Below are 14,077 nucleotides of genomic sequence, written 5' to 3'. Positions count from 1 at the left end.
GGTTCTGTTGCACAGTCATTCCGAGTGGTTCTGGGTTCTATTGCACAATCATTCTGTGTGGTTCTGGGTTCTGTTGCTCCAATACTATTATTTTTCTCTAAATCGTTTTTTTTTATGCTTGTCTGGAGAATGCTGGTACTGACAACCTTCCTCGTGACACCCAGGCTTTACTCTACATATAGTGAAAATAGGTGGTGTTTACTACATTGAAAAATAGTAATAGCTCGTGGAGCAACGAACGAAGGGGAATGTAAACAAGAAAAGCAATTGGTGATGTTGTAAGCCGTGTACAGTTTAATGTATTAGTTTAGTAGGCTGTGCCGCCATATTAGTACCTGAAGTTAATTCCTATGTTTGAATACCTGTCGGATGTGTGCTTGATTACAATGAGGGCAGAACTGTTTCATTGTGTACTGCAAAGCCTGTGCGATACTGACCTATTTAAACAGTCGTCAGATGCCCATTTCAATTCGCCTTTCAATGATTAACGATGGTCTGCTTTACAAAGGATGAAGGAGACGCGGTGGTTTCCTGTGATTAACGGCCGTGCCGTATTGTTGTGCAGTCCAAGTCCTGGGCAGGAAGTATTTGGCAGGAGGGAGGGAGCAAAACCTTGACTAAGACCAAATGGGGCAGTGTTGGTTGATGAGCCTGGAGTGGAAACACGTTTGCTCAAAGCTGTGTATCAGTGCTGCAAAATTGCTTTCCTCTTAAAAAAGAAAAAAAGGTGTTCCCATTTAGCGGGCAATTATCTACCCTTCCTTCCTGGCTGGGGTTCTGAATATCCAGCTACTCCACATCATCACAAGCTCAGTCACTTATGTATGATTTAATTGCAGACTATGGTAAGAGCCTGCACGCGTTTTGTGTATCGAGCTTATGATGTTGGCGATAGGCTGCTAAGTGCTCAGTAAGACGCTAACACCCCGGATGTACGCTTACACTGCTTTTGCAGATAGTTTTGCTTGCGCTATTCTCTAACCTGCTTGAATGTATGTTGCTCTTAAAGTAAAACCTCGATCCAAAAATAGATTTGAACCACCTTTATGAACAGTATCGAAACGTGTGCATTTATAGAATGTAGTCGCAGAACAAGTCTTTGTATATTGTGACTATTTATATTTGGGTAATAAAAAAAACATTACTCCCGAACCTGCCCGTTTGCTTGTCTGTATCCACAACAAATTGGATGTGGGTCACGTTGCTGTGATGCCGTGTACTGTAGCATTGTAACCTTTAATGCTAATGTGTTAATTGAATTTACTAGGAGAGACCTTTAACCCGTTCTGCCGTCAAACACCCGCCTTGCAAACAAAGCACAGAGCGGTGGCGCGCGGAAACAATTTCAGCACCTGGACAGAGACTCACGCCCACACCCAGAACCTCCCACACAGCCCCTCGTGACACGGGACACGCAGGTATACCAGCTAGAACTTGTACTTTATTATAATGGATGGCTTCATACTCATTCGGAATCAACGCAGTGCATCTAGACAGATAGATAGATGCTTAGACCGAGATTAGATAGATAGATCTTGTGATAATCTTGTTTCTGTTGAAGTTGAAGTTTTTCTTTCTTCCTTCTTTCTGGCTGGTGGTTGTCATATGTTTCTTTCTTTCTCTCCCCCCAAAGCCCCCCCCCCCCTTATTTAACTTCGACGCATCCCTGTATATAAATTAAACCGGTGCTCCCTCTCCCTCGCTAGCTGCTTTGACTCCAGTGGTCCTCTCCTCTCTCCTCGCTCCTCTCCTCCTGTGATGTCACAGCAGCGCAGAGAGCTGTGTGTGCTGTACATGATCATGGCGGATGGAGCTCGGTTCGGATCCAGTTAATACTGGACACATTAAACCCGCCGGGCAGGATGGACGGCAATGGATTTCCGGACCAGGAGCAGCTGTTGCAGTTTTTAAAGAAACTCAAAGAGGTCTTCGACGTGTGTGACGAGGACGATGATGGCTACATTCGTGTGGAGCATTTCATTGATCTCGGATTGCAGTTCGGCCAAGGAGACGAGGTAAGGAGTGAAATCAATGTTATCGTGTGGTAAATAAATAAACTGGAACCGATAGAGCTGATATCATGGGAATCATTGGTCAATTAAAAAAAAAACACGTTCATTTTATATTCATTACATTTATTATCATACACAATTATATAATACGTGTTCAGAAAATATATTCTGATAATTCAAACCATTTATCGGTTTTTGTTTAATGCTGTGTATCCGAAGTTGATCGGTGAATGTTACACATTAATAATGACAATCACCTTGGAAACAAACACGAACCAGTAATGATGAAACATAGGTAAGGTATATTATGATTTTCAATAAATGAACCCATTACATGGCAAAGTGTATCTTCAATGCATACTTTGTGGTTTTTTTCTGAATAACATTCAAGCTGCGTCCAGCCCACATTTGCTATATGAAGTTGCGTAAACATCAGCCTCAGTCTCCCGTGTAAATACAATCATACTGTAAATTGTTGATTATATATATATATATATATATATATATATATATATATATATATATATATATATATATATATATATATATGAGTATATGGATGTTATTTGTGATTAAAAAAAGACAATACACGGGTTTTACGGTTCAAATTGCAAGTACATTTAATAAATGATAATAATCACGTAAATGAAGTCAATATTAAAGAATCTTAAATATAATTATAACGAATTAAACTAGGTAGATAATGAACTGCCAAAAATAACGTATTTTTAAGGAAACGGTGTTTCAAATGGTGTATGCTTTTTATTAATTTTTTTTTAGTCACTGTCAGAATCGAATATTATTGGTTGGTGGAGGATGATTGTAAATCTTCACAGAGGCAGATTTGTTAAAAGTGCCTAAAAAAACACGAATTGTGGGTGTTATCGAGTGATTTAAAACGAGACATTTAGTTTGAAAGAGGTCGTGGAGATAGATTTGGGTCAAAGATCAACTATAATCTAGACGAATATGCCATATATATATATATATATATATATATATATATATATATATATATATATATATATATATATATATATATATATATATATATAATGTGTGTGTCACTGTGTGTGTGTGTGTCACTGTGTGTGTGTGTGTGTGTGTGTGTGTTATGGTTCATGTGTAAAATCGGTAATCTATAGATTAAGTGGTAAATGTGTAGATTTACCAGCTCAGCGGTCAATGTATAAAATAACTGAGGAGGGTAGTTAGAATGCTACAGCATGTGAGGTGAATTCGGAAATAAAGTAATATCAGGGAGCTAAATGGCAAAATAAATAAATATTTAAAATCTGTTACTTAGTAAATGAACTGCAGCATTATTATATATATATATATATATATATATATATATATATATATATATATATATATATATATAATGTATTTAGCAGAGACCTTGTATTAATGTTTTGTCCTATATACAGACATGATTAGAGACAGATTTCTGGTCTTATTTCTAACGATTTTCGATTTTATTTTAAATCAAAATTTACCATGGGGCAAACATTAGATATGGTAATAATGACGTCAGCAAAACTCATGTGTGATTTAGTATTATTCAGATGCACTCATTTAGAAAAAAAGCATAACCTAAGTGCACGCATGCTTTGCATTTCAGTTAGAATCATACGTATTGTGGTACGTCATTTTGCCGGCAAAACATTATTTTGTATTGTGAACTGTTGCCAGACAGTGATCATGGATGAAAGTAAAAGAGATCGTTTACTACCATCTCCTTAGCTATTTTATACATTGAGATACACACACACACACACACACACACACGGAAATAGGCTATATATAGCCTGTTTCTATTGCATAAGTATTGCCTGGTGTTAATGTTTATTAAATATGTTGACGTCACATACTGGTTCCACGGACTCGCTCTTAACGAGAAGCTGCCTTGTTGTTGCAATGGCTTTTCGCAGTAGTCGGTTGCCTTGGTTACGCGCAAGAAGACTCTGGAGTCAGCCTTCTCTCTCTCTCTCTCTCTCTCTCTCTCTCTCTCTCTCTCTCTCTCTCTCCCCCCTCTCTCTCTCTCTCTCTCTCTCTCTCTCTCTCTCTCTCTCTCTCTCTCTCTCTCTCTCTCTCTCTCTCTCTCTGGTGCCGAACTTGGTGGATGATTGAACTGGGTATTCTGTCACGGTTTACCTTGGCATTCTGTTAGACTTGTATTCGTTTTGGAGTGTCACTGTTAATTTATCCCCTGCCAGTCTGAAGGGAACGAATGACCACATTCTTTGACGTGTAGCTGTGTTCTCATCTAATTGTCTTCTCCAGGTCCCCTGTACGTTTTTAAATGTACTTATTAAAAGTTGTATCATTAGTTACTGAGGGAATTTGCCATGCAAGGGAATATTCATTGCATGTCTATATATGGATCTATCTTTCTACCAATCTTTCTATCTGTCTGTCTTTCTATCTACCCATCTACCTAGAAATTGTACACTCAACTCAAATAGTTTGATTACCCCCAATCCATCGTTACACTGATGCAGACACTAGCCATTCATTTGTAATAAACTCAAGCCCGCAGCTAGAACATTTTGTTTCAGCATTGCCAAGGAAAATGTGAGTACATAAGGTCAAAGCCATCCTTTACTTGAGCAGAGTCCCAGACACTGACATTGCCAATCATGGCGTTTCTGTTTGATGATTGACTTGTAAGGTTACAACCTACTTATACATGCTGAAGAAACACCGGCTAGACCTTTTAGCAGCTGTGCTCGACATAAACATATCAAACACAAAGAAAGCATCATGTCATGATCGTAATAGCCCCTTACAGAAAAATCAATCTCAAATGCTTGTTCTGTAACTGAAGACTGTGGTGTAGAGTTATTATTCTTTCATGGCAAAACAGCGTTGTTTAAACACATCTTTCTATTGTCTGCAGATCATTTGGGGGCATAATTAAAAGCAGCTGTCAATGTCAAACATCTTTTCAGTAATTCAGTGCTGTGACTGCACAGCGCTTTCTCCAGACATTTCCAAGTACAGGATTGATTTAGCATTCACATTGCAGGCTGTTGCAACAAAAATATGAATTTGCAAGTTGTCTGTCAGTCTGCTTGCCTGACACCTGTTTGCATTTCTCTATCTATCTCTCTCCTTCTCTCTCTCTCTCTGTCAGTTCAGGTTTTACTATGAGCTCCATTATCCACAGTCTGTAAAATCGGTATCCGTGTCACATTATTTTTTGCTGCTTTTGAATTTTTGATCAAGGTGTTAGAAGCTTCCACAGAAATGTATTTCTTTTTATAATTTGTGTTGTATTTATACGGACACGTGCTTGCAATGCAGAGATTACATGCAGGAGTAAAAACCTGCATGTAATCTTTCATATTTGCTGCTAGGATTCTTTTTTTAATCATAAGCACTTTAGCATGCTCACCTGGGCTTTACCATGCTTTCACAATGCTTTATGTTACTACAACAGTGCAAGCATGACAGTATGATTAATAGCCCTGCTATGACTGCTCGATTTATATTTATAAAAATTCAGTTATATTTATCCATATGAGGTGATATTAACTTCTTAATGCTGAATTCGGATAAAACAGAGGTCATGCTTGTGGGCTCGCAGCATCAACGCAAAAATTATGAATTATGGAAGTTAGACCATAGCAGTTTCTCATCGGAATTCAAATTAGAAATTAGGGGGTCTTTGATCCTAATCTATCTTTTGAGAATCATATTAGGAAAATAACTCAAAATATCATTCTATCATTTGAGAAATATAGCTAAGCTTAGGACAAGTATTCCTGCACCTGATGCTGAGAAGCGGATGCATGCTTTTGTTTCATCAAGGATTGACTACTGCAAGGCACTTTTCAAAACGTTTGGTATTCTGCTTACAGCTTATTCAGAACACAGCTGCTAGAAAGCTGACTAAAACCAAGAAAAGTGACCATGTTACCCCTGTCTTAGCATTTTTACATTGGCTTCCGGTGGAATATAGAGTTGATTTTAAGACTTTGCTGCTAACATATAAGGCCCTCAATGGTCCAGCACCTGTTTATCTGCAGGAGTTGATGATCTCATACGATCCTAGCCTCTCTCTGATCTCATACGAATGATCTCTCTCACAGGATAGATCATTCTCTTTGCTGTGTTTTGTACAGTGCTTTGAGATACCCCTGTATAAAAGCACTATAAATAAATCAATCAATACATAAATAAATAGGGAGCAGCTAGTGCTGCACTGAATGGCATACAACCAAAATCAATCTGTAAAAAAAAATCCTTGTTTTTGTGTTTGATTCTGCTTTTTAAATAGTAAATTGGAGGTGTTTGAGTTTTCAGCATTGCAAAACAAGCCCCAGCTTCTACATATAGTGCTGCTGGTTAACAGCAGCAGTCGCCAGCTTCAATTAAGGTGTTTAATTGGCTGTCCAAGCGTTCATCATTTCGGTGCAACACATTTCTGTGAACTCTCTTACCATGAGAAAGCAGTTTCCGAGCACCAAGACTGCCTGGCAGTTACTCAGGCAACACGCTGTGTGGAATCTCTAGCACACAGGAGTGTCACTGTGTTGTTTTGCAGTAAGAAGCCCTTCTCACCACAGGGTTGTTACTGTGTTCATTGCACGACCCTTTCAGCATCTCCTCGCTGTTCAGTTCAGTGACGTGCACACAGAGGTAACTATTTGCACTTGCTTCAGCCAATGGAGATTTATAGAAGCACAGTTGTTTTTGGATTTGAAAAAACTAAAATTCTGCTTACTATCAGTATTAAATATTTTATCAAATAATTTAAAAAAAATAAAAAAATAATCAATGTTTTTATATGAGGTTCTGTTTCTATTTTTTTCTCTTCCATGAAACCTGGTGTTTTTGCATTTCAGTTGAGCTTCCTGTTTTTCCTCACAGCTGTTAGTGTTCCAGCAACCACAGCTATTGCATCTGAACTCCTGTACGGTGGTAATATTGATAAAACAAATGATTTCCACTGGGTCTGTCACCCACAAAACCAACCAAGAGCCCCCCAAAACCCTGACCCTAACTCTTATTCCATCCCCGAAGAACCCTAACACCAATCCTACCCTCAACCCCCAACCCCTACCCCAACCCCCAACCCCTTCTGTCAGCTCATGTGTGACACAGAAGAAGGTTAAGAAGGAGAAGAAGAAGAAGAGACACTGACTGGTTGATATAATAAATGGAGCTGTTGTTTGCCTTGTTAAGAGGCCTCTTTTTGTTAGTCTGAGCTGTGCAGATAGAATTAAAGTGCTAACTGATCATATGGGACTGTTTCCAAGGTACTGCATGAAAACAACCTGCTTTCTGAAGCTCCAGATTAACCCTTATAATTGTGCTGTATATCCTATGTGTGAGGCTGTCGGTTTGCGGTGGAGAAACACAATTATTAGCATTCTTCAGTTATTGAGCAAACCTTCATTCAAATTCCCGGATCCTGACAGCCGGTATTTTTCTGCTGACCCACTTATTCTTATCAGAATTAAATTAGAGAGCACGCTTCTTCAGTTTGCAAACACTAGAGATTCGAGCCCTAGATTTGGGGAAAAAGTGAATGCTTTTTTTCATACTGTATGAGTGAATTCACACCCTCCAGTATAAAATACTTCCAGCACTTTATTTATTTATTTATTTATTTATTTAAAGCTAATAGAGTAAAAAAAAACAGCTGAAAGTCCAGATGTAGTGAGATGAAAGGAGATCCACCGCAGAGCCACTGAGAAGCAGGAGAGTGGTGGGAGCGATTGAACTACGAGAAACTCTCAATTCAGAGAAGTGTGTCAAGCTCCAAGCCCGAGGAGGGGGTTGCATTTTTCATTAACGAGCTTAAGGAGAAAAAATCAAGAGCTGAGAGCAAGGAGACCTTAAAAGAGCATCCTGGGTCACTTCTCATTTCATGTTCTACTTTCCTTTTGAAGAAAGGGATTTCTGAACTTGCTAGGAGCTTGCTGGGAGCTTGCTGGGGGCGGGGAGTCTCTTTTTGTGGTGTCTCAGATCCTCTTGAGTTTTCTCTTTTCAGCTCAATCCCTACTTACCCACCCCACCCCAGTCCCTCAAAAACCAATACTGTCTGAAAGTATGATTTCAGACTTTTCTTCTGATAACGTTGCACAGGTCTGTCTGTTAAGGTGTCAGTGCCAGGGCAGGATCAATCAGGGTTTAAACACAGCAATAAAATAATTGATTTTGTGCAAAACAGGTTCAGATTGCCCTTAGTAGCCCTGATTGCCATTTTTTTTTTTTTTTTACAAAATTGTCCTGAAGTGAAACAGATTTTACCATACAATCGTCAACCATCAGTGAACCAAGCACAAGTGCTGTAAAACAGATTCCTTGACCACTAATAGATTGTACATTCAAGAGTATGATCACAAACAGATCCTCAGTCATCTAAAGTGCAGCAATGACAACACATTTTGTAGATAAATATTTAGATTTAGATCCTGTTCCACTTAATACATTTTCTATTCATTTTCTCCAACATTAAAATGAACTCAAGAAATGGAACAAGTGAATTCAGCTGTCTTTGCGGCTTGCACCAAATTTCAGATTTTAAGAAGTAAGATCCTGACTATTAATAGTTAAAAAAAAAACTGGAGGCTCCTTCAGAAATCACCTTTACCTCTTTACCTTTTCAGTGTTTTTTTTTTTTTTGCAATCAGCCAAAAATCGAAGATTATACTGGAATAGACGTGACAGGTTTTCCATGCTGCTTGCAGACAGAGCAAGCATGAGCATTACTTGACGACGGCAGTAAAATACATTACCTTCCGTATTAAATGAAGCTATCAATTTCGACGCGAGATTAATACAACACAACCCCCCGTGTTGTGACATGTTAGATTATATTATAACGCAGCTCAGGAGAGTCAGCTGGCATTGATGGATTAGTGAACTGCCGAAAAGCACTGGCCATCCATCTCCAGATACTGGGTCTGAATACTGCTAGCAAAATCAGAGCTAGTAAGTGGAGCCCAGACAGGGATGCTGTAGCTGGGGTGTGGGAGTAATTCAAGGTGTGTGTCCTCAGTTTCCATTGCAGCTTCTCTTGAGCAACCAGCAGGGTTAGACGACAGTGAGGTTTTCGATTATTGATTACCTTCTCAAAATGATCAGGATAATCACGGTTATCTTAAATCTTAATTAAATCTTAATTGTGACTTTCTCCTCTCGTTTTAAAAAGTCTGCCACTGTTCTCCCTCACAATAAAGTATTTTTCTGATTCCCAGATTAATTCCCCTCTTTTTAAGTTTAGAAGATTTACGTAATCCATGTCACTCAAATGACTCCCATACTCATTATGTATAGCCACCTGCTGGAGGTGTATTTTTCTGCAGCAACTAAAAGGCGTTCTTTTATAAACCGCATTCAGAAACACATCTGATGCAACGTTGGGATGAGGAGACACGTAGTACCAAGCATGCAGCCGTTTCTACATGCTTAATAGCACTTGTGTAACTATGAATATTGCACTGATTAATAGTAGATGAAAAGCCAAGAGCGCTTTGATCTCAGTGAGTGAGTGGGAAGTGTTAGTTTAATTTTAAAAGGATTGTGACGGTATTCATACAAAGAGTTAGAAAGATCACGTTTAGCTCCAGCCACACTAACGTTTGCAGTATATATTCCTGCAGGGGGTCAGCAGATTTTATGCATAGTGAGACGATAGACTTCACTTTTAAAGATCAAGAACGGTCACTAAAATACACGGAGTAGCACAAAAATGTATCCAGATGTCAGTCCTAGATGTACAGTAATCTGAAACAGCTAGCTTGTTAAGTTGCAACTGGCATTTCATTGCATTGAAGCCTCGTAGCCAAAGATGAAAGTCATGATTAGAGTGCAGAGTTGCAGAGTTGCTAAGGCAGCGACCCACTTGCCATTAGGTTTAGAATGTTGAGTGATCAGGTATGTGCAGGAATGTAAGGGAAAGGATAACTATGTGAACAATTAACCACAGTAACCTTGTAAAGGAGAGTCGTTAGTGGTTGGTTGCACCTGAGTGGAGTAACATCTTAATAACTCATTTATATTGCTGACAACTATAACTAGTAAGATAACAGGAACAAACTGAAGTCACTTAGTCTCTGAACTACTAGAGTACAGATAGCAGGCATAGAGATGCTCCCAATAATAAGATCATCAAGACCATCGGTTTAGTGTCTGAGGCTGTCTCCCAGGGGAAGGTAACTTGATCAATGATCTCTGTTAATACTAGCGGCACGTATTGTATCTAAACAGTAACGTTTCATGTAGAATGTAATGTGGGTATTTGGAGCTAATAAATGGTAAACATTGTTAAGATTTGAAACCTGGTCTGGTCTTATCCTTATTGCGTCACAAAGTAGTTAATTTCATGTTTACCTTAATTTTAAACCTTACATTGGGAGCTATAATTTTTTATTTGCCTCTTCCTTTGGGTGTGTGTGTATATGTATAACTTACTCTATTACTGTAATTTGTTTTAGTTTGAGAACGTCATATTTACAATTACCAATTTAGTAAAAAGACACAGGGTAGATCTAGGAAGCATATGCAATCCACAGACACATTTTTCCATGTTTTAGGAGTATTCAGCTCTGTGTGATTAATTCTGCGAGACAGACTGGGGACTTTGCTACAGATATCGGGGACGGAGAGGCTAATGAGAATCCCCCAGATGCTCAGCATCTTTCTACTGCTTAGTAAACGTCTGTTTTTATTTAACCAGGACACATTGCAAGTCCTTTGTATGCAGCACCACTGCAGTATAGTTTAATCGTATAATCCTCCCATTAAGAGGTCCTGCTGTTTGTTTTTATAGCATTGCACACATTGGAACCCACCGTGCGTTCAGAGTCTGGGGAGTGCTCACGTCCTTCTTCCCTGGGTTATTGTACAATCTTAGGTTACAGTGGAGACCGACCTTACAGCGCTATGAAAATGTTATCTTCTACAGCATGGCAGCACCGTACACGCCAGCAAGGGAGATAAGGATCAGAGTGCTGCACGGCGTGTTGTTTGTCTGGCACTGTAATGTGTGTCTCTGATCCTTGTGCCTCTCACACACACACACACAAACACACAAAAGGCTTTTTACTGAAATGTATGTCTGGCTAAAAGTAGCGATAGCATAGATTACCAGAGCAATGCAGTCTGCCTGCATTCCTCTTTCCGAGATGGCGGGAGTCCTATCGCTCTGAACTAAGTGCAGTGTGCTAAACCATCTTACGCAATCCTAGACGCGCAACACAAGAGCGTTTGCTTTGCACTGAGATGAAATCCACTGAAACCACCAACCCATTGGTTTTAGTCTTTCTTTATACTTAAACTTTTCGCATTCCTCTACAAAGAGGTGATTTATAGTGTAAATACTGCACAATCCTTAACTGCAGAATTACTGTTAGCTAACTTAAAGGTTAGCACTGATTTTCCAGTTTATCAGTTTTGCCTAGATTCTGGAGCAATTGCATCATAAAACATAATATTATAAGTTAAAGAGTGAGTAGTGAGGTTCCGAAAACTATAGCGTGACACGTCCCCACGTGATGCTACAACTGTTTAAATAACGTACCTGCCATTTTTCTTTTCATTGTTAACATCCTGACACTTCTAACTTCAAAGTCTGTTTCAAAGATTGGTTCAAAATGTCTGCTCTAGTGCCCTGATAGTGAAAGGATTATTGCCCACATTGTCAAACAGGTAAGACCGCAATAATAAATCCATGATGTGGTACAGAACAGAAAAGCCAGAGCACTTGTTAGTTTCTTTTAAATCGCTATTTCTGCAGTGATTTAGAGGACAGATCTCAACCCCCAGTGCACTAGAGCAGCCATTTTCGAAAGAGCTATGAAACAAATATTTAGCTTTAAATCTGTGTAACGGGTTGTCTAGGTTAGTGGATTAGCGCTCAGAGAAGAGCTGGATCTGATGTAATGATTAGTGGTTGTTATGACAGCATTTTAATCACTTCACTGCACAGCCGTAGACTAATTGAAGATGCTTCTGAAAAATCATTCTTTTTTTTATTACATTATTAAACAGGCCATGTTACCTGCTGGATTTAGCATCACACATGAGATCTCCAGCAGCTGCCAAATCGACACACTCCCGGAATGTGTTTGAGATTGAGATCAGCACTCAGCCTATTTAACACAATATTACTTTCTATTTCCGGCAGTCTCCTGCTGCTCTGTGTGACCTAGCCTGGAAACGGGGGTGGGGGGGTGGGGGGGGTGTATAAAATCACTCCGAATCGTCGTCTCAATCCTAATCCCTCGCAGCTGCTGCAGTCCAAGCTCAGGTGATCTCTTGGAATTTAGTCTTTCTGACCTATTTCCTAAATTCGCTCAGAATAAAAAAAACCTTAACGTCTGCGGTTCCGCGGTTCATAGTAGCAGGCGGGTGACGGTCTTCCAACAGTACCACGAGTCCAGCAGCACCACAAATGCTTCTCATGAGATCCGAGGGGATGGGATTGTGCTGTAGGTTTGCATCACCTCTTCTTTTTTAAGGTGCTTGTCTTGCCCCGGACCAGTGCAGTGATTCGTGTCTGTCGAGTAGTTCACAAAATTAGGACATTTAAATCAAATTTGCTGTTCAGCTGAAATTTCAATTTTTCCCAAAGTTTTTAGACCCTTCAAGACTCATTTGCACTCTTTGAAATTGAAATGCAAAGACAGATACTTTATTGGAAAACCAGTTAGGAAGACTTAGAGCACCGCTGTGATGCTCACAGCATTGTAATTACAGGCATGAATGTGGCACTGTGTTCATTGCAGGAGGTTTGCAAGTCCATATTGATCAAAGTGCCACACATGGTAAACTATGGTAAACGCACACAATTACCATGCAGAACTACTGGGATAAGGGTTGTTTGTGACACAACATTCTGTTTTTGTAGGTGCAGAAGCTGACCAAATATCTGGACCCCAATGAGCTGGGTCAGATAAACTTTAAGGATTTCTGCTATGGGGTGTTTGCTATAAAAGGTAAGTGACACTTTCTGTTTATTCACACAAGCTCTATATTGCTGTGTGCAGGCAGCAGTATTGCCATGAATGTGAATGGGCTGACATCGACAGGAAGAAGAGAGCTGCAACAGTACAAGAGTTAATCATATATATATATATATATATATATATATATATATATATAGGTTTATAAGCAGGATCAGCTCTAGCTTGCTCTGCTCAGTCTAGTTGGTTTAAAATCTTCAGAGGGTGTCTGTATCTTCGCACAGTGATGAAAGTGCTAATCATATTTCCAAACGCTGCCTAAGAGCTGCGCGGATTATTACTTAATTCATTCCTGCTCCTCAAATACCCTGAGAGGACTGAACCAATTCATCTACAGATGTGCGATATTACAGAGAAGGGGAGTTAGCCATGCAAAGCAGAACCTTCCTTTCCAATTCAGCACAGAGAGCGTGAAAAACACACACGGTTATTAGACACTTGGAGTGATGCTGATAGCCAGTTAAGAGGAAAACGTCCTTTTAAACAACGGAAGGATCACAGCAGGAGAAACACAGCGTGAGGACAATCTCTACACCAATATCCATTAAAAGAGCTTTGCCAGAGCTTTAAGCTGAAATCCTATCTTATTAATGCCGTGTCCGTTATCGCAATGGTCCCAGAGTGGGTTTGCGGTGAGCCATCAGCAGCAACACTTTGAATGGACTCCGTGCAAGCTCTTATCCCCAGCAGCGAGCTCTAATTCCTGTTCAGTGTGTAACGATGCAGGGTTCAATGCATCTTATTTGTATCCTCTAGTCAAGAGCATAAAACCTGCTCCTGAACCACATTTAAATTGAACATCATTGATAGGGGTTTGGGGGGGACTGAAGAGATCATTCTCATGATCGCAATAGAAACGTCCTGTTATCAGTCCCATTTGGAAGCAATTTCAAACTATTTGAGAGAAGAAATCCATAGTGTAAAATAACAAAAATAACAATGGAACTGGTGCTTCTTGTACAAAGCCATATCCTGCTTGTTTTTGAGTGGGTGGAATTAACATGCGTTAATATTACTGAGCTAGCCCTTGTGTTAAACTGATGAGCTGTGTGGTTCTAGCTTTGTCAAGTTAACAGGTGCTCT

The 14,077-nt window shown here is 39.5% G+C and overlaps 1 protein-coding gene across 2 annotated transcripts in view; it reads left to right on the top strand.

Annotated features, from left to right (window-relative positions):
* Nucleotides 1-1,708: 1,708 nt before the first annotated feature.
* The window catches only part of LOC117424629 (rab11 family-interacting protein 4A-like), a 70,674-nt gene continuing 58,305 nt past the window's right edge, over nt 1,709-14,077 (top strand). The window contains exons 1-2 of one of the 2 annotated variants that reach the window (XM_034928533.2): nt 1,709-2,015; nt 12,880-12,967. In XM_034928533.2, coding sequence (XP_034784424.2) covers nt 1,863-2,015; nt 12,880-12,967 — 241 coding nt within the window. In that variant the 5' untranslated portion in view covers nt 1,709-1,862. The remainder of the gene's footprint in view (nt 2,016-12,879; nt 12,968-14,077) is intronic. The other variant, XM_034928535.2, reaches the window with a different exon arrangement.

This window comes from Acipenser ruthenus, chromosome 19 (genome assembly GCF_902713425.1).
Source record: "Acipenser ruthenus chromosome 19, fAciRut3.2 maternal haplotype, whole genome shotgun sequence".
NCBI classification, from domain to species: domain Eukaryota; kingdom Metazoa; phylum Chordata; class Actinopteri; order Acipenseriformes; family Acipenseridae; genus Acipenser; species Acipenser ruthenus.
Note: the sequence above shows the minus strand (reverse complement) of the source record. Positions and strands in the feature narration are given on the sequence as shown.